At 44.1% G+C, this 22,216-nt stretch overlaps 1 protein-coding gene across 1 annotated transcript in view; it reads left to right on the top strand.

Moving 5' to 3' along the window:
• The window catches only part of LOC311127156 (serine/threonine-protein kinase 32C-like), a gene marked incomplete at its 3' end in the record, with an annotated part of 112,542 nt that overhangs the window by 32,341 nt on the left and 57,985 nt on the right, over window positions 1–22,216 (top strand). Inside the window, exon 2 of the mRNA XM_084158931.1 lies at window positions 15,183–15,238. Coding sequence (XP_084015057.1) covers window positions 15,183–15,238 — 56 coding nt within the window. The remainder of the gene's footprint in view (window positions 1–15,182; window positions 15,239–22,216) is intronic.

Here is a 22,216-nt window from a genome sequence, read left to right as displayed (position 1 = left end):
GCAGCAGCATCTGCATTCTCGATTAACCTCCACCATAGCACCCCCCAACAACACTTTGTGCCGGGAGCGGTGTATTTGATGGTGATGAATAAAGAACGGCTCATGAAAATGACATGATCTCTGGATTCATAATTAATGCCAAAATATGACCAAAAAAGCTCAGTGCCTGGAAGCAAATTAGTCATTTTCATACATTTCTAACTTTTTTTTAAGCCTTACAGTCTGTCTCACACCCTATCGTATTTAGGTCCCATATGTTTTCCATATCTTCACCATTTGGTGTTTTATTGAAGCAGTTCCCACTGCTCTCGCCTTTAGCTGAGAGAAACCTGTATTGTTTTCATTGCTGTTTCATTCCATTTCTCCATTTGCTGAAACTTGCTGTGTGAAAAAGTGAGTGGTGATTTGTTAATATAAAAGGTTGAAAGGGATGTGTCTCCAGACAGTCTTAACCCACGGTTGTCAGTATTGTCTTGGGTCAAATTAGTCTGGGTAATGATCCTGTCGCATCATGGACGATCTTGCAGAGCCTCAACTCGGCAAAGGGTACCATGTTTTTCAGCCTGTAGGAAAACGTACCAACTGCTATTAGGGATAACCCACTTGGGAATGGTTGAAGTGGAGGTTTTGATAGGGGTTAAAGGATGTTAGACCAGCGAGCTACAGTATGGTGTTCTCTCTCTCTCTTCTCTTCTCTCTCTCTCTCTCTCTCTCTCTCTCTCTCTCTCTCTCTCTCTCTCTCTCTCTCTCTCTCCTCTCTCTCTCATCTCTCTCTCCATCTCTCTCTCTCTCTCTCTCTCTCTCTCTCTCATCTCTCTCTCTCATCTCTCTCTCTCTCTCTCTCTCTCTCTCTCTCTCTCTCTCTCTCTCTCTCTCTCTGTCTCTCTCTCTCATCTCTCTCTCATCTCTCTCTCTCTCTCTCTCTCTCTCTCTCTCTCTCTCTCTCTCTCTCTCTCTCTCTCTCTCTCTCTCTCTCTCTCTCCTCTCTCTCTCTCATCCATCTCTCTCTCTCTCTCTCTCTCCCTCTCCTCTCTCTCTCTCTCTCCCTCTCTCTCTCTCTCTCTTCTCTCTCTCTCTCTCTCTCTCTCTCTCTCTCTCTCTCTCTCTCTCTCTCTCTCTCTCTCTCTCTCTCTCTCTCTCTCTCTCTCTCTCTCTCTCTCTCTCTCTCTCTCTCTCTCTCTCTCTCTCACCCCAGGCACTTCCTATTTCATCACTGGAGCCAGAGTTGCTCAGGGGGGTTATGCTCCCAGTTCCAGAGTAGTTACTGTCATTTGTCAGAACAAGCCAGAGGGAGGGTGAGATCCGCCCCCTGCCTCAACCAACCATTCACAACCCCCATGAGGCCTACACTAAACTGCCTCCGCATAGCAGTGGAGTTTTGTCAAACTGATGTGGTGCCATGCAGTGGAACGCAGTATCGAAGAGGTGATGAAAAGATTCATCATCTGGATTATTTGGTATCTGGTGTTAAATGCCTTCTTTGCAGTTTTTTAAATATATTTTTTCACCTTTATTTAACAGGTAAGCCAGTTGAGAACAAGTTCTCATTTACAACTGCGACCTGGTCAAGATAAAGCAAAGCAGTGTGATGAAAAACAACAACACAGAGTTACATATGGGGTAAACAAAACATAAAGTCAAAAATACAACAGAAAATATATATACAGTTTGTGTAAATGTAGCAAGTTATGGAGGTAAGGCAATAAATAGGCCATAGTGCAAATAATTACAATTTAGTTATTAACACTGGAATGATAGATGTGTAAGAGATGAAGTGCAAATAGAGATACTGGGGTGCAACTGAGCAATATAAATACAATATGGAGATGAGGTAGTTGGGTGGGCTGATTTCAGATGGGCTGTGTACAGGTGCAGTGATCGGTAAGGTGCTCTGACAACTGATGCTTAAAGTTAGTGAGGGAGATAAGTTGGTAGAGCATGGCGCTTGCAACGCCAGGGTTGTGGGTTCGTTTCCCATGGGGGGCCAGTATGAAAATGTATGCACTCACTAACTGTAAGTCGCTCTGGATAAGAGCGTCTGCTAAATGACTAAAATGTAAATGTAAATAAGAGTCTCCAGCTTCAGAGATTTTTGCAGTTCGTTCCAGTCATTGGCAGCAGAGAACTGGAAGGAATGGCGGCCAAAGGAGGTGTTGGCTTTGGGGATGACCAGTGAGATATACCTGCTGGAGCGCATACTACGGGTGGGTGTTGCTATGGTGACCAATGAGCTAAGATAAGGCGGGGATTTGCCTAGCAGTGGGTTTGGCAACGAATATGTAGTGAGGACCAGCCAACAAGAGCGTACAGGTCACAGTGGTGGGTAGTATATGGGGCTTTGGTGACAAAACGGATGGCACTGTGATAGACTACATCCAATTTGCTGAGTAGAGTGTTGGAGGCTATTTTGTAAATGACATCGCCGAAGTCAAGGATCGGTAGGATAGTAGTTTAACGAGGGCATGTTTGGCAGCATGAGTGAAGGAGGCTTTGTTGCGAAATAGGAAGCCGATTCTAGATTTAACTTTGGATTGGAGATGCTTAATGTGAGTCTGGAAGGATAGTTTACAGTCTAACCAGACACCTAGGTATTTGTAGTTGTCCACATACTCTAGGTCAGACGCGCCGAGAGTAGTGATTCTAGTCGGGTGGGCGGGTGCCAGCAGCGTTCGATTGAAGAGCATGCTTTTAGTTTTACTAGTGTTTAAGAGCAGTTGGAGGCTACGGAAGGAGTGTTGTATGGCATTGAAGCTCGTTTGGAGGTTTGTTAACACAGTGTCCAATGAAGGGCCAGATCTATACAAAATGGTGTCATCTGCGTAGAGGTGGATCTGAGAGTCACCAGCAGCAAGAGCAACATCACTGATATACACAGAGAAAAGAGTTGGCCCGAGAATTGAACCCTGTGGCACCCCATAGAGACTGCCATAGGTCCAGACAACAGACCCTCCGATTTGACACATTGAACTCTATCTGAGAAGTAGTTGGTAAACCATGCGAGGCAGTGATTTGAGAAACCAAGGCTATTTAGTCTGCCAATAAGAATGCAGTGGTTGACAGAGTCGAAAGCCTTGGCCAGGTCGATGAAGACGGCTGCACAGTACTGTCTATTATCGATCGCGGTTATAATATTGTTTAGGACCTTGAGCGTGGTTGAGGTACACCCATGACCAGCTCGGAAACCGGATTGCATAGCGGAGAAGGTACGGTGGGATTCGAAATGGTCGGTGATCTGTTTGTTAACTTGGCTTTCAAAAACTTTCGAAAGCAGGGCAGGATGGATATAGGTCTGTAACAGTTTGGATCTAGAGTGTCAACCCCTTTGAAGAGGGGGATGACCGCGGCAGCTTTCCAATCTCTGGGGATCTCAGACATTACGAAAGAGAGGTTGAACAGGCTAGTAATAGGGGTTGCGACAATTTCGGCTGCTAATTTTAGAAAGAAAGGGTCCAGATTGTCTAGCTCAGATGATTTGTAGGGGTTCAGATTTGCAGCTCTTTCAGATCATCAGCTGTCTGAATTTGTGTGAAGGAGAAGCGGGGGGGGGGGGGGGGGCATGGGCAAGTTGCAGCGGAGGGTGCAGAGCTGGTGCCTGGGGTAGTGGTAGCCAGGTGGAAAGCATGGCCAGCCGTAGCAAAATGCTTGTTGAAATTCTCGATTATTGTAGATTTATCGGTGGTGATAGTGTTTCCTACCCTCAGTGCAGTGGGCAGCTGGGAGGAGGTGCTCTTATTCTCCACAGGATGTTTTTCTGCTGGTCAAGGGCAGTCAAGTCTGAGGAGAACCAGGGACTATATCTGTTCTTAGTTCTGAATTTTTTGAATGGGGGATGCTTATTTAAGATTGAGAGGAAAGCACTTTTAAAGAACAACCAGGCATTCTCTACTGAGGGAATGAGATCGATATCCATCCAGGATACCTGGGCCAGGTCAATTAGGAAGGCCTGCTCGCTAAAGTGTTTAAGGGAGCGTTTGATAGTGATGAGGGGTGGTCGTTTGACCGCGGACCCGTTACGGACGCAGGCAATAAGGCAGTGATCGCTGAGATCCTGGTTGAAGACAGTGGAGGTGTATTTAGAGGGTAAGTTAGTCAGGATGATATCTATGAGGGTGCCCATGTTTACGGATTTAGGGTTGTACCTGGTAGGTTCCTTGATAATTTGTGTGAGACTGAGGGCATCTAGTTTGGATTGTAGGATGGCCTGGGTGTTAAGCATATCCCAGTTTAGATCACCAAGCAGTACGAACTCTGAGGATAGATGGGGGGCAATCAATTCACATATGGTGTCCAGGGCATAGCTGGGGGCTGAGGGGGGTCTGTAGCAAGCGGCAACAGTGAGAGACTTATTTCTGGAAAGGTGTATTTTTAGAAGTAGGAGCTCAAACTGTTTGGGCACAGACCTGGATAGTATGATAGATGATCTCTACAGTAGATTGCAACTCCATCCCTGTTATGATGAGTTTCTCAGGTATCTAAGAATCAAGGATGCAAGGATATACTTAGATATACTTAGACATTCTGTGGAGATTTCATACCAAGTATTTATTGAATCACGAGCTCGTGGGTTCATCTAACAAACGGACATGGCTTTGCCCTTCGTCAGTTGAACTCTTGAACAAAGAAGACACTCTACCTTATATACCCTTTATTACCATCTTCGTGGCATACATCTGGCAAGTCTCCATGGGCACTCCCTGTCTTTGATGTTCATCACTATTTACCCCAAGTCACTATCCTAAACATCACTCATGCTATCCTAAACATCACTAATCTACCTTGACATAATGGAACGTAGACTCAGTGGAACCAAATCACTTATCCAGTAACTCTACCTCTGTCCCCACAATACTATGACATGCCATCATTACAACCCCCTTTGGCAGTTCTATCTAGATGGAAAATGTTGTAGTTGGGGATGGACATTTCTGAATTTTTGGTGGCCTTCCTAAGCCAGGATTCAGACACTGCTAGAACATCAGGGTTGGCGGAGTGTGCTAACACTGTGAATAGGAAGTGGCTTAGGAAGGAGGCTTCTGATGTTAACATGCAAAAAGCCAAGGCTTTTACGGTTACAGAAGTCAACAAATGATAGCGTCTGGGGAGTAGGAGTGATACTGGGGGCTGCAGGGCCTGGGTTAACCTCTACATCACCAGAGGAACAGAGGAGGACTAGAATAAGGATACGGCTAAAGGGTTTAAGAACTGGTCTTCTAGTGCGTTGGGTACAGAGAATAAAGGGGGCAGATTTCCGGGCGTTGTAGAATAGATTCAGGGCATTATGTACAGACAAGGATATGGAAGGATATGAGTACAGTGGAGGTAAACCTAAGTGTTGGGTAACAATGAAAGAGATAGCATCACTAGAGGCACCAATTGAGCCGGTCTCCGCGTGTATGGGGGGTGGAACAAAGGAGCTATTTGAGGCAGTTTGAGAGGGACTTGGGGCTCTACAGTGAAATTGTATAATAAGAACTAACTGGAACAGCAATAGGCAAGGCATATTGACATGGGAGAGAGGCATAAAGCAATCACAGGTGTTATTCGAGAGAGCTAAGACAACATCTGGTAATGGCGGTGAAAGTTTAGGCTGAGGCTAAACAGATAAACAGGACAGGGTACCGTGTAAAGGAACAGTCCAGCAGGCATCAGCTGTGCAGCTGAGTGATCATAACGTCCAGTGAACAGCAATGTGAGTCCGAGAGCAGTTTGAATTGGTGCTACAGCACAGGAGATCAGGAAGCACGGCTGTTGAATTGCTTGTGCTTGCAGTCATGGTATGTCATGTCAAATGTTGCAAACGGGTTACAGTATATATCATGAAGGCTAGCCAAGTGTAATAGAGTGGTCGCACACACACACGCACGCACGCACGCACGCACGCACGCACACACACACACACACACACACACACACACACACACACACACACACACACACACACACTCTGTCGGCCCAGGAGCCAACCAATCATCCAGAGAGAAGCCCATCACATAGGGGAGCCTGCTTAGCACATCCTGGTGTGTCAGCAATCAGCCTCTTATTGTGACCATGCTGCCAGATCTCTAACTTTGGGAGCTCAAATTCACCTGCACCACTCTGTCTGCTTGAGGGCAAAAACCCACAGCCCTAATGCAGCACTCACAGAAGCCTGAGGCAGGAGAAAGGAGGAGAGTCCATGTCGTGATTTCAGACGCTTTCTCTCAATCTATCAAGTCAACCCCGGCTTCCGCTGAGCACCACTTAACCCAGAAATGACCCAAATTACAGGAAGCTTCTACTCATTCTTTGCCGTTTGAATATCGACATCTCTCCTCGGACTGGAGGTAATTTCCAGAAAAGTTAACAGAAGAACTGATTCAGAAGATGGATTGCAATAACGTAATTGAAGTGTCCCCTCTTTCATTGTGGCGAATCCTAAAATAGGCAACCACAATCCCTCACTTTAGATTCACACCTGTTATATGAATCAGTTCCTGGGTGTTATTCAGTGTCAAATGTGCAATAAATCCAAGTCCAAGGACACTTGTTATGGAAGAGAAGCCATTGGAAGTAAACGCATTCTTGAAGTGGTGACAAAATGCCACGGTCAGGTAGAGTTGACGATTGAAAGAACGACTGCAGTAAAACTGAACGAGGAGGCAGAATCTGCGGCCCCCATTTAGCAGCAACATGTTTGTATTGGGTAAAATGTGTTGAACTGGACTGAATTACACTTACTGAATGCAAATGAGGGTGATTTGTTAGTCACAGAGTCACTGTCATCTAAAGAGTATGAAGCAGGCTTAATTCATGTCTGGGAGCCGCAAGTCTGCAACATCAAAGCCCGGCACTGCGTCATACAAAGTGTATGGAGAGAATAGGGCCTCTGACAATGAATGGATGGCTACAGGAAGCAGCGTGTCCTTTCTAATTACATGGGCCTTTTCTACTCGAGGCTAATTCAAAGGAGTGGCCTGATTCACAGGGCTACTACGGGCAGTTATGTGTTTCCCATCATACAATGACTCACTCTTCTGGGAAGAGCCAGATTGATGAGATGAGCTGGAAAGGTTGAGGTAAATGGTTTAACTGGCATAACATGATGCTGGTTATTTCCATCTAAAAGGACCCATAAGCACCAACATGTGAAGTTCATAGGAGCATGTCAAATTGGGTGTCAAATGAAAGCTAAGAGTCTATATTTTTGAGAAAGTTTTCAACCATTTACCATCCTCAAAATTTGGAATAAGCAAAGGCTTTGATTTCTGGTCAAACAGATGGAAAAGGGGTCTAAGAAAACATATAATAATAATAATATAATATGCCATTTAGCAGACGCTTTTATCCAAAGCGACTTACAGTCATGTGTGCATACATTTTTACGTATGGGTGGTCCCACGGGATCGAACCCACTACCCTGGCGTTACAAGCGCCATGCTCTACCAATTGAGCTACAGAGGACCACAGTATAGCAGTAAAAGTCTTAAAATGAATTAGAAATACATCAAAACACAATAATGTTGAAGTAAAGACCCCTGCCAACTAATATCAACACACACCTTGAAATTGCGTTACCAAAAACCCACATATTTTTCTAATTTCATGAAGTATAATGAAAGTTCACAGAATTAACAGGTAAAGGTAGACTTATCATTTACTGAAATCAATTTTGTTTATGAATTATTAAGTGATTAGAACTCAAAGTTCTGTTACCAAATTGGTAACGGAATTTCTGAAAAAGCGTTAACGGAATTTCTGCAATTGAATTGGCTAGAATGGGAAGTCATAGTAGTCACAAACCACAGTTGGGTTCACAAGTTTGGACAGTACAGCACAGTAGAGTACAATAAAGTAAAGTAGAGTGTAGTTCAGTACTGTACTGTAGAGTTCAGTACCGTACACAGTAAAGCACACTAAAGTTGAGTACACTGTAATGTACTTTATTGTACTGTACTGTACTGTACATCAGAATCCAAGATGGCGTAGCAGTGGGTTGCTTTTATTTCATCGTCCTGTGTAAATATCCCGTTTCTTGTTTTTTTTGTGTCTATTTTGTATATATTTCTCAATTTTTACTTTCATTCTTTAACTAAATATACTTTCCTGCAACCCGCCTCACCCAACGTGGAAAGGATTCTATTATTTCTTTATAACTTTCATCAAGAACCGTAAGCTGAAACTAGTGTAGCCGCAATCTGAATGGCTACCTGCTATTAGTCACCGTTAGCGTCTTCACCACTGTCCGTGGCCTACACTATCCACCAGCCAGCTCTAGCTCTAGCCTGGACAATTCGTCGGCCAGTCTGCACAGCGTGCTATCGACCCAGCGTGCTATCGACCCAGAGCTTATTGGACTTTCTGCCGGAATCACTGGACCCTAGCGCCGGATCATCACAACCAGCTAGCTAGCTGCAACCTGTTGTTGGCTGATTACCATTGCCCTATAGCAAGCACCAGTTAGCCTTGAGCTAGCCTCAGGCCCATCTCCCGGCTATCTACCTCTCTGTCAACCGGACGGGACCTCCTAGTGTTGACACTGAGCCCCGCCGATCCAACACGACTGGTTTGCCGACGAAATAGTCTGATGTGGTTTCAACAGGTTTCCCGTTGCGACGACCACGAAGATCCATCTGCCAGCCCCGGCCCGCTAGCACACGCAAACTACAACTGTGCTCCCTGCTAGCTGTGCTGAAGCACCAATTTGAACTGCTCTCGGACTCACATATTGCTGTTCACTGGACCTTATGATCACTCAGCTGCACAGCTGATGCCTGCTGGACTGTTCCTTTACACGGTACCCTGTCCTGTTTATTCTGTTTAGTCTTAGCCCAAACGTTATCGCTATTTCCAGTTGTGTCTTAGCTCTCTCTAATAACACCTGTGACTGCTTTATGCCTCTCTCCCATGTCAATTATGCCTTGCCTATTGCTGTTTGGGTTAGTTCTTATTATACAATTTCACTGTAGAACCCCTAGTCCCTCTCAAACTGCCTCATATAGTTCCTTTGTTCCACCCCCCATACACGCCGAGACCGGCTCAATCGGTGCCTCCAATGACGCTATCTCTTTCATTGTTACCCAACGCTTAGGGTTACCTGAACTGTACTCATATCCTTCCATATCCTTTTCTGTACATAATGCCCTGAATCTTTTCTACAACGCCCGGAGAACTGCCCCCTTTATTCTATGTACCCAACGCACTAGAAGACCAGTTCTTAAAGCCTTTAGTCGTATCCTTATTCTAGTCCTCCTCTGTTCCTCTGGTGATGTAGAGGCTAACCCAGGCCCTGCAGCCCCCAGTATCACTCCTACTCCCCAGGAGCTATCATTTGTTGACTTCTGTAACCGTAAAAGTCTTGGTTTTCTGCACATAAATATCAGAAGCCTCCTTCCTAAGTTTGAGTTATTCACTGCGTTAGCACACTCCGCCAACCCTGATGTTCTAGCAGTGTCTGAATCCTGGCTTAGGAAGGCCACCAAAAATTCTGAAATTTCCATCCCCAACTATAACATTTTCCGTCTAGATAGAACTGCCAAAGGGGGTGGAGTTGCAATCTACTGTAGAGATAGCCTGCAGAGCTCCATCATACTATCCAGGTCTGTGCCCAAACAGTTTGAGCTTCTACTTCTAAAAATCCACCTTTCCAGAAATAAATCTCTCACTGTTGCCGCTTGCTACAGACCCCCCTCAGCCCCCAGCTGTGCCCTGGACACCATATGTGAATTGATTGCCCCCCATCTATCCTCAGAGTTCGTACTGCTTGGTGACCTAAATTGGGATATGCTTAACACCCCGGCCATCCTACAATCTAAACTAGATGCCCTCAATCTCACACAAATTATCAAGGAACCTACCAGGTACAACCCTAAATCCGTAAACATGGGTACCCTCATAGATATCATCCTGACTAACTTACCCTCTAAATACACCTCCGCTGTCTTCAACCAGGATCTCAGCGATCACTGCCTTATTGCCTGCGTCCGTAACGGGTCCGCGGTCAAACGACCACCCCTCATCACTGTCAAACGCTCCCAAAAACACTTCAGCGAGCAGGCCTTCCTAATTGACCTGGCCCAGGTATCCTGGATGGATATAGATCTCATTCCGTCAGTAGAGGATGCCTGGTTGTTCTTTAAAAGTAATTTCCTCTCAATCTTAAATAGACATGCCCCATTCAAAAAATACAGAACTAAGAACAGATATAGCCCCTGGTTCTCCTCAGACTTGACTGCCCTTGACCAGCACAAAAACATCCTGTGGCGTACTGCATTAGCATCAAATAGCCCCCGCGATATGCACCTTTTCAGGGAAGTTAGGAACCAATATACACAAGCAGTTAGGAAAGCAAAGGCTAACTTTTTCAAACAGAAATTTGCATCCTGTAGCACTAACTCCAAAAAGTTTTGGGACACTGTAAAGTCCATGGAAAATAAGAGCACTTCCTCCCAGCTGCCCACTGCACTGAGGCTAGGAAACACTATCACCACCGATAAATCTACAATAATCGAGAATTTCAACAAGCATTTTGCTACGGCTGGCCATGCTTTTCACCTGGCTACCACTACCCCGGCCACCAGCTCTGCACCCTCCGCTGCAACTTGCCCATGCCCCCCCCACTTCTCCTTCACACAAATCCAGACAGCTGATGTTCTAAAAGAGCTGCAAAATCTGGACCCCTACAAATCATCTGGGCTAGACAATCTGGACCCTTTCTTTCTAAAACTAGCCGCCGAAATTGTCGCAACCCCTATTACTAGCCTTTTCAACCTCTCTTTCGTAACGTCTGAGATCCCCAGAGATTGAAAAGCTGCCGCGGTCATCCCCCTCTTCAAAGGGGGTGACACTCTAGATCCAAACTGTTACAGACCCATATCCATCCTGCACTGCCTTTCAAAAGTTTTTGAAAGCCAAGTCAACAAACAGATCACCGACCATTTCGAATCCCACCGTACCTTCTCCGCTATGCAATCCGGTTTCCGAGCTGGTCATGGGTGCACTTCAGCCACGCTCAAGGTCCTAAACGATATTATAACCGCGATCGATAATAGACAGTACTGTGCAGCCGTTTTCATTGACCTGGCCAAGGCTTTCGACTCTGTCAACCACCGCATTCTTATTGGCAGACTAAATAGCCTTGGTTTCTCAAATGACTGCCTCGCCTGGTTCACCAACTACTTCTCAGATAGAGTTCAATGTGTCAAATCGGAGGGCCTGTTGTCTGGACCTATGGCAGTCTCTATGGGGGTGCCACAGGGTTCAATTCTTGGGCCGACTCTTTTCTCTGTGTATATCAATGACGTCGCTCTTGCTGCTGGTGACTCTCAGATCCACCTCTACGCAGACGACACCATTTTGTATACATCTGGCCCTTAATTGGACACTGTGTTAACAAACCTCCAAACGAGCTTCAATTCCATACAACACTCCTTCCGTAGCCTCCAACTGCTCTTAAACACTAGTAAAACTAAATGCATGCTCTTCAACCGAACGCTGCTTGCACCCGCCCACCCGACTAGAATCACTACTCTCGACGGGTCTGACCTAGAGTATGTGGACAACTACAAATATCTAGGTGTCTGGTTAGACTGTAAACTCTCCTTCCAGACTCACATTAAGAATCTCCAATCCAAAGTTAAATCTAGAATTGGTTTCCTATTTCGCAACAAAGCCTCCTTCACTCATGCTGCCAAACATGCCCTCGTAAAACTGACTATCCTACCGATCCTTGACTTCGGCGATGTCATTTACAAAATAGCCTCCAACACTCTACTCAGCAAATTGGATGTAGTCTTATCACAGTGCCATCCGTTTTGTCTCCAAAGCCCCATATAATACCCAACACTGTGACCTGTACGCTCTTGTTGGCTGGTCCTCACTACATATTCGTCGCCAAACCCACTGGCTCCAGGCCATCTATAAATCACTGCTAGGCAAATCCCCGCCTTATCTTAGCTCATTGGTCACCATAGCAACACCCACCCGTAGTCTGCGCTCCAGCGGGTATATCTCACTGGTCATCCCCAAAGCCAACACCTCCTTTGGCCGCAATTCCTTCCAGTTCTCTGCTGCCAATGACTGGAACAAATTGCAAAAATCTCTGAAGCTGGAGACACTTATCTCCCTCACTAACTTTAAGCATCAGTTGTCAGAGCACCTTACCGATCACTGCACCTGTACACAGCCCATCTGAAATTAGCCCGCCCAACTACCTCATCCCTATATTGTTATTTATTTTGCTCATTTGTACCCCAGTATCTCTATTTGCACATCATCTCTTGCACATCTATCATTCCAGTGTTAATACTAATTGTAATTATTTTGCACTATAGCCTATTTTATTGCCTTACCTCCATAACTTGCTAAATTTGCACACACTGTATATTATATGTATTTCTGTTGTATTTTTGACTTTGTTTTGTTTTACCCCATATGTAACTCTGTGTTGTTGTTTTTATCGCACTGCTTTGCTTTATCTTGGCCAGGTCGCAGTTGTAAATGAGAACTTGTTCTCAACTGGTTTACCTGGTTAAATAAAGGTGAAAAAAAAAAAAAAAAAAACTGTACTGAACTCTATTGTACTATAGTCTACTTTACTTTACTATACTGAACTCTACTCTACTCTACTGTACTGAACTCTACTGTACGATAGTCTACTGTACTGTACTGAACTATACTTCAGGGGTTCTCAAAGTGGGGTCCAAGGGGGTCCGCAGCCAGATCTCAAAATATACAGTACCAGTCAAAAGTTTGGACACAGCTACTCATTTTTTAAACTATTTTCTACATCGTAGAATAATAGTGAAAACATCAAAACTATGAAATAACACATATGGAATCATGTAGTAACCAAAAAAGTGTTAAACAAATCTAAATATATTTGATATTTGATATTCTTCAAATAGCCACCCTTTGCCTTGATGACAGCTTTGCACACTCTACTGTACTGTAGATGTCTATTATTGGTTCAGATTTGGTCCAGTCCGGACCAACCAAATTTGGTCTTGTTTGGGGGCTCATTAAAATAATAGCCAGTGTGTAGAATAATACCCAAATATGCAAAAGAGGATATTGCATATTTATACCTTTTTTTTGTAGCTATTTAGGATACATCACCATGAAGAGAATGACATTCATAACCATAATTATGAATTATGCAGAGTTCAGGAACCCATGATGAAATTCTGTTACCGCAGTTCTGTTACCGGATGTAAATCCACTTCACTTACTGTAGTTCAATAACCAAAATATATATGTTTTTATTTGTAATGTCATTGCAGACACCCCATTCTTTCTGCAGACATTGTTGAATCAGATATTTAACAGTACCAGAAAAATGATTATAATAGAAAAATAATAACACAATAAATAAATACACAATGAGTAACAATAACTTGGCTATATACACGGGGTACCAGTACCGAGCCGATGTGCAGGGGTAAGAGGTAATTGAGGTAGATAAGTACATATAGGTAGGGATAAAGTGAATAGGCAACAGGATAGATAATAAACAGTAGCAGCAGCGTATGTGATGAGTCAAGAGTTAGTGCAAAAGGGGTCAATGTGGATATTCCAGGTAGCTATTGGTTAACTATTTAACTAACTATTTAGCAGTCGTATGGCTTGGGGGTAAAAGCTGTTCAGGGTTTTGTTGGTTCCAGACTTGGTGCTTCGTTACCGCTTGCTGTAAGGTAGCAGAGAGAACAGTCTATGACTTGGGTGGCTGGAGTCTGACAATTTTTACACAGCATTTTGTCAGCCTCAGTGCATGAAAGGCAATATCAACACACACAGAGGCTTGTAGCTAGTGCATATTCTGCTTGATAAATTCAACTCACTGGTGCGGATAGGATGTTTTTCCCTGTAAACGATCTAAGACTGGAAGCTGGATTGAATCAAATCTGCCATAATAGTGTTTACTGCTTATGCTACATCTTCATTTACACAAATATTGCCCAACCACTTTACAGAGCCCCAAACTGTTCTTCAACATTATTTGACCCGGAATAGAAATATGTTGTCTATGCTGCATAAATGCTGCCCTGTGTGACAACAACGTGAAATATTATGAAATATGGAATTGGTCCTGTCTGACTTCTCTGTGCAACTATCCATTTCAATCATCTAGTTACATTACGAGTACAGTCATAGTGTTTTTCCCCGTCTTCTACACTGTTCCTGTTGCCCATTTCCTCTGCTGTGGTTCTGTCAAAGCACTGCCATATGAAAGGATTAGCTATGTACAAAATGTTGAGCGGGAAGAATCCACGGAGGATTAGCTCGTCTTCCAGAGCAAGACATGCAAACCAGGCCTGATGCCTTTTGTGTGGCGCCGCTGCAGTGCCTTCTCAGTAACGGCCTGTGTGCCCAGGTCTGATCTGGTGGGTGGCATAGCGGGCATAAGTTAATAACGACGCGTCTGCCCAGGGAAGGGATTTCTTGATGCTCGCCCCCCTGTTTTATTGTAGACTGGCACTGTGATCTGTGCGTGGTCTGTTGGAGGCAGAGGAACTTTAAGTTCAGCAGGGTGGGTGAGTCAGAGAGAGGTCTGCTGTCCCCCTCCTGTGCCACTGTTACCTGCTGGGTACACCGGGGCTTCACACACACAAACAGAGAGCTCCCGCCTGGCACACGCCACAGGGTGAAGCCAACGCTAGCAGAGGCCCACATGACACCCACACAACACGCACTCCAACAGGGCAGCAGAGGCTCCCTTCCGCCCCCCTTGAGCCGTACCCATCATGACATACCAGTCAGATACACTGTAATTGCAAATGTGTGATTTTCATCTACACTTTAATCTTTTTTATTACTGATGATCTGCAATAGAGATGATACCCTCATCACTTGTGAGCTTTGCCAAATGATCCACATTCCCAGTTACATTACCAGTGTTACAGTAAGCTCATTATTTTACAGTAATGGATAAGGTTGTACTGTATCTACAGTACAATAGCATACTGTGAGATCGTAAAAGGCTCAAGCCAGACTTTAGAAATTGAGATGATTGTCTGTAGATGTTTCTGTAATAATAACCTGTAATAACCTTTTCTCTGTTACTGTGCCTCTGCTGTCCCAAGTTGTTCTTAAACTGCTGTCAAAATGTTTGATGCTACTGCTGTATGACACCAACAAAGCAACTTATCACCACCTTTTTGCCTGTCCGTTCTGTGCCAGTGACAGATTAATTTTCTCTGTTTTCACAGTAACCTTTGACCACTTCCAGATTCTCCGGGCCATTGGAAAGGGGAGCTTCGGAAAGGTAATGAAGCCGGAGCACTGACTCTGCTCTCTATCTGCTCTTTGTGCGTACATGTGTTCCTGAGAGGAGTGACCGCTACGCCGCTAGAAGGCTTGGGAGAGATACAGCACCTCCAACCAGCCAGCTACAGATATGTGTGTGAGCTTTGCGGGCAGGCGGCGGCTGCCACCGCTCAGGACCCTGGGTAATTCTGTGGCACTAATTACCCCTTACAGTCATTATCCTCGACTAGGAAGCAGAGACGGTCTGGTAAAGTGGGCCTGAAGTAATTACATTTGAATTCTGATTAATCTTAACCGTAGCGGTTAATTAATTTAACTGTGGCTGCATTTTGTTTCTTTAAATATAATCTTGTGTCAGCTGGGATGTAAGTAGATTTGAGAATCTGTCTTACATCTAATTACAGACAAGGTAAGATAGCTCAGATCGTTGTTTTGCTCAATGTATATCTTTGTGTAATGAAATGCCAATAGGGAAAGTGTGTGTGTGTGTGTGTGTGTGTGTGTGTGCGCGCATGTGCGTTGTTTTGAAATTAAATACCACAACTCTTCAAATCCCATCTCAAGTGACATTATGGGTTTGGATTGGTACTCTCGTACAGTAGGCTTAGATTAGTATAGTTTGCATTTGATGTGTCGAGAATATACGTGTGTTGTCATGCACAACAATGTGTGTATCCATCCACACTTTATAATAATGAACAATGTAAAAGGATGGTTGTGCTACGTAGGTTGGAAAAAGCTTATCTGCAGTTTGAATCTGAAATATCATGATGACTTATATTTGTTCATTATACTTGCTGTCTATGCAAGCCTTTTTGCAATCTTTCCGCTTTGCTCTTTTCAAAATCTTTTTTGGGGCAAAATAAGTGTATCTTTTATACAGCAAGTCAGCCCCGGCTGCAGAATACATTACCATCTGAATTGATGTTCATTTTACTTATTGCTTCTTTCCCTCAAGCTGCTGTCACTTCCCTTATGATGTTAGAGGCAGTATGAAATCCACAGCACCCAGCCAGGGCTTTAAAGGCTGAGCCATTAGACACAACAGGCCATAGACTAGTGTCCAAAAGGGTATTACAGCAAGAGATACAGACATTCACTGGATATGAAAACCCAGAGGGAGAGTAGCCCTGACAGTTATGTCTCTCTCACACACGCACACGCTGACCACGCACACGCTGACACACAGGCACGCATGCATGTGCATGCGCACACACACACACATGGGTACACACACATACAAGTACACACACACACTGTCTGGAAAATGTGTCTAGCCTTCAAGTGAATGTTTGTAGCCCACAAGGGGATGAGATGTTAGTACTCTGTAGCAGACCTGGGTTCAAATACTATTTCAAATATCTCAATAACTTTCACATACATTTAGAGTATTTAGATATTTTTTATTTGAAAAGACAAGTAGTTGAATATGGGAATATATTTGGAAATACACTTGGAAAGTATTCACATGTATTTAAACCCAGGTCTGCTCTGTACTAAACTTAGCAGTTTAGTAGTTTACTCATAAAGCATGATTCCTCTACCTGTGGTGTTTGCCTGCTTTTTGTTATTTATCGTCTTTCATCTGACACTTCAGATGTGTGTGTGTGTGTCTGTGTGTGTGTGCACATGCAGGCTAGGTTGTAGATAACACTTCCTTGTAGCTCAGGGTCTGATTGTAGATATGTGATGGTGATGGTTATGCAGACAGACAGACATATAGCTCACTGACTCGGACTCAGACTTCCAGATAAAGTTTGAACAGTTTGGAGGTCATCTTGCCTCAACCATGAGGAGCTGTGTGATGTAGCTGCACTTGGTATGCATGCTGTTACAGAGCAGCATGGTCTTCCTACACCTACACAGTCTGTGTTTGTGTGTCCTTCATGAGGTGTGTTTTGTGGTGTTTGGGTTTCGCAGCACGAAAAAGCCCTTTCTTCCATGTTTTATACCAAAATAGTCCCTGCTGTGTATGTGTGTGTACTTGTGTGAGCCAGGCATGTGTGGGGAGCCTTTTTTTTTTAATGCAGTGAGCCCGCCTGCGGGGAATGAAAGGAGGCTCTCAGTGGGAGAACTGTTTAGAGCTGCGGAACCCCACCGAGACCACCTCTCCACTGGCTATCTAAAGGACGTCCTCCTCGGGCGCTGATACAGGCTCTTGTGCCTGTCCGCTCCTGTCTGCCTACACACACCCACACACCGTTGCTGTCTGTAGGAGTGGCCGCCTTCTCATCTTCCTGTGGTGGGTGGTAGTATTAGAGGAGTTGGAGAAGGAGGAAAGTCTGATTATTTCTCCCGGTCACGATGGAGAGTGACATCATCCTCCTTGCGTGGCCGAGCAGTCTGCCGTCCCCTATGGCGAGGGGAAATGGCCCACATACGGGCCACAGAATAATTGCCTCTCCCCCTGTTGCTCTCTGTGCTCTCTAGTCCAGGAGTGGTCCAAGGCGCCACAGGACTCATTAAGGCCCTTCCAATGGCTCTGTGTGTGAGAAGAGACTCCACATAATACCGCCCAGTGTGAGGACCACCACCTGAGACAATGACAGTAAAAGACAGAGACGGCTCCTTAATACCAGCAGGTATATATCGACAGCAGTCTCAGCCTCTCAGTGGAGAGCAGGGCACAGGAAGGTCAGGGGAGAGATGTCAGCGATGTCACAGAGCTTGGTTAAGGTCGAGTTGACAGCGGAGCTCAGCTTGTGGATTCACAATGTAAAGGTCCCTTTCGAAGTGCTGGTCTTAGACTCGTTATGATATGGCTCCTGTGGCGGACTGGCAGTGACAGACAGAGGAAACAGAAAGGCAGAGGGAGCGGAGGGAGCGGAGGAGGGGGATAACAGACCAGAGAGATAACATGGAGAGAAGAGGACACACAGACAGGTAGTGTTTTGTGCTGCTGACGTTTCTGTCAGATTGTATGGTAGGTATCCACATCGCCTGTCTCCAGAAAGGTCATGGTGATCACTGATGACAGGTCTTTGTGATTGGTTCTATATAAGGCAGAACAGCACGATGTGGCTGCATCCGAAATGGCACCGTATTCCCTGTACAGAGCGCTACAATACTCCATAATGTCAAAGAATTTAAATTTAAATTGAGATTTTGTGTCAGTGGCCTGCACACAATACCCCATAATGTCAATGTGGAATTGTGTTTTTAGAAATGTTTTACAAATTAATAAAAAATGAAAAGCTGACTGTCTTGAGTCAATAAGTATTCAACCCCTTTGTTATGGCAAGCCTAAATAAGTTCAGAAGTAAAAATGTGCTTAACAAGTCACATAATAAGTGTGCAATAATAGTGTTTAATAACATTATTTTTGAATGACTACCTCATCTCTGTACCCCACACATACAATTACCTGTAAGGTCCCTCAGTCGAGCAATGAATTTCAAACACAGATTCAACCACAAAGACCAAGGAGGTTTTCCAATGCCTCACAAAGAAGGGCACCTATTGGTAGATGGGTAAAAATAAAACAAAGCAGACATTAAATATCCCTTTGAACATGGTGAAGTTAATAATTACACATTGGATGGTGTGTCAATACACCCAGTCACTACAAAGATAAAGGTGTCCTTCCTAACTCGGTTGCCAGAGAGGAAGGAAACTGCTCAGGGATTTCACCATGGAGCCAATGGTGACTTTAAAACAGTTACAGAGTTTAAAACTGAGGATGGATCAACATTATAATTACTCCACAATACTAATCTAATTGACAGAGTGAAAAGATGGAAGGTTGTGCAGAATAAAAAATATTCCAAAATATGCATCCTGTTTGCAACAAGGCACTAAAGTAAAACTGCAAAAAATGTGGCAAAGCAATTAACGTTTTGTCCTGATTACAAAGTGTTATGTTTGGGGCAAATCCAATACAACACATTACTGAGTACCACTCTCCATATTTTCAAGCATAGTGGTGGCTGCATCATGTTATGGGTATGCTTGTAATCGTTAAGGACAGGGTGTTTTTAAGGATAAAAAAGAAATGTAATGGAGCTAACCACAGGCAAAATCCTAGAGGAAAACCTGGTTTAGTCTGCTTTCCACCAGACACTGGGAGATGAATTCACCATTCAGCAGGACAATAAGGACCACTTTAAGCCGTACACTCCACAGAGCTGGGCTTTACGGAAGAGTGTACAGAAAAAAGCCATTGCTTAAAGAAAAAAATAAGCAAACACATTTGGTGTTCGCCAAAAGCCATGTGGGAGACTCCCCAAACATTTTTTTATTTTATTTATTTATTTCACCTTTATTTAACCAGGTAAGCCAGTTGAGAACAAGTTCTCATTTACAACTGCGACCTGGCCAAGATAAAGCAAAGCAGTGCGATAAAAACAACAACACAGAGTTACATATGGGGTAAAACAAAACAAAGTCAAAAATACAACAGAAATAAGTATATATACAGTGTGTGCAAATGTAGCAAGTTATGGAGGTAAGGCAATAAATAGGCTATAGTGCAAAATAATTACAATTAGTATTAACACTGGAATGATAGATGTGCAAGAGATGATGTGCAAATAGAGATACTGGGGTACAAATGAGCAAAATAAATAACAATATAGGGATGAGGTAGTTGGGCGGGCTAATTTCAGATGGGCTGTGTACAGGTGCAGTGATCGGTAAGGTGCTCTGACAACTGATGCTTAAAGTTAGTGAGGGAGATAAGTGTCTCCAGCTTCAGAGATTTTTGCAATTTGTTCCAGTCATTGGCAGCAGAGAACTGGAAGGAATGGCGGCCAAAGGAGGTGTTGGCTTTGGGGATGACCAGTGAGATATACCTGCTGGAGCGCATACTACGGGTGGGTGTTGCTATGGTGACCAATGAGCTAAGATAAGGCGGGGATTTGCCTAGCAGTGATTTATAGATGGCCTGGAGCCAGTGGGTTTGGCGACGAATATGTAGTGAGGACCAGCCAACAAGAGCGTACAGGTCACAGTGGTGGGTAGTATATGGGGCTTTGGAGACAAAACGGATGGCACTGTGATAGACTACATCCAATTTGCTGAGTAGAGTGTTGGAGGCTATTTTGTAAATGACATCGCCGAAGTCAAGGATCGGTAGGATAGTCAGTTTTATGAGGGCATGTTTGGCAGCATGAGTGAAGGAGGCTTTGTTGCGAAATAGGAAACCGATTCTAGATTTAACTTTGGATTGGAGATTCTTAATGTGAGTCTGGAAGGAGAGTTTACAGTCTAACCAGACACCTAGGTATTTGTAGTTGTCCACATACTCTAGGTCAGACCCGTCGAGAGTAGGGATTCTAGTCGGGTGGGCGGGTGCAAGCAGCGTTCGGTTGAAGAGCATGCATTTAGTTTTACTAGTGTTTAAGAGCAGTTGGAGGCTACTGAAGGAGTGTTGTATGGCATTGAAGCTCGTTTGGAGGTTTGTTAACACAGTGTCCAATGAAAGGCCAGATGTATACAAAATGGTGTCGTCTGCGTAGAGGTGGATCTGAGAGTCACCAGCAGCAAGAGCTACGTCATTGATATACACAGAGAAAAGAGTTTGCCCAAGAATTGAACCCTGTGGCACCCCCATAGAGACTGCCATAGGTCCAGACAACAGGCCCTCCGATTTGACACATTGAACTCTATCAGAGAAGTAGTTGGTGAACCAGGCGAGGCAGTCATTTGAGAAACCAAGGCTATTTAGTCTGCCAATAAGAATGCGGTGGTTGACAGAGTCGAAAGCCTTGGCCAGGTCAATGAAAACGGCTGCACAGTACTGTCTATTATCGATCGCGGTTATAATATCGTTTAGAGACTAAAATTGAGACTAAAATTGAGCTTTTTTGCCATCAAGGAAAACGCTATGTCTGGCGCAAACCCAACACCTCTCATCACCCAGAGAACACCATCCCCACAGTGAAGCATGGTGGTGGCAGCATCATGCGGGATGTTTTTCATCGGCAGGGACTGGGAAACTGGTCAGAATTGAAGGAATGATGGATGGTGCTAAAAACAGGGAAATTCTTGAGGGAAACCTGTTTCAGTCTTCCAGAGATTTGAGACTGGGACGGCGGTTCACCTTCCAGCAGGTCAATGACCCTAAGCATACTGCTACAGCAACACTTGAGTGGTTTAAGGGGAAACATTTAAATGTCTTGGAATGGCCTAGTCAAAGCCCAAACCTCAATCCAATTGAGAATCTGTGGTATGACTTAAAGATTGCTGTACACAAGCGGAACCCATCCAACTTGAAGCAGCTGGAGCAGTTTTGCCTTGAAGAATGGGCAAAAATCCCAGTGGCTAGATGTGCCAAGCTTATAGAGACATACCCCAGGAGACTTGCAGCTGTAATTGCTGCAAAAGGTGGCTCTACAACGTATTGACTTTGGGGGGGTGAATAGTTATGCACGCCCAAGTTTTCAGTTTTTTTGTTTTATTTCTTGTTTGTTTCACAATAAGACATCTTTTTGCTTAGTTATAAGGCAACAAAAAGGAAAAATGCCAAGGGGGGTGAATACTTTCGCAAGCCACTGTACACAGGAAGACTCACAGCTGTAATCACTGTCAAAGGTGATTCTACAAAGTATTGACTCAGGGGTGTGAATACTTGTGACAAAAAAATGTATTTAATACATTTTAAATTCAGGCTGTAATACAACAAAAGGTGGAAAAAGGGGTGTGAATACTTTCTGAAGTCACTGTACATACACAGTGAGTAAACAACAGTATATAAATGGAATATGAGGTGATCCGCGTTCAATGACTGTGTATACAGTTCATTCGTAAAGTATTCAGACCCCTTGACCTTTTCCACATTTTGTTACATTACAGCCTTATTCTAAAATTGATTAAATCGTCCCCCCCCCCCCCCCCCCCCCCCCTCATCAATCTACACACAATACCCCATAACAACAAAGCAAAGACAGGTTTTTAGAAAAAAAGAAATAATGATATTTAAAAATAAAGAATATTACATGAACATAAGTATTCAGACCCTTTATACAGTACTTTGTTG

Source organism: Coregonus lavaretus (genome assembly GCF_964263955.1).
Source record: "Coregonus lavaretus genome assembly, chromosome: 1".
NCBI lineage: Eukaryota > Metazoa > Chordata > Actinopteri > Salmoniformes > Salmonidae > Coregonus > Coregonus lavaretus.
Note: the sequence above shows the minus strand (reverse complement) of the source record. Positions and strands in the feature narration are given on the sequence as shown.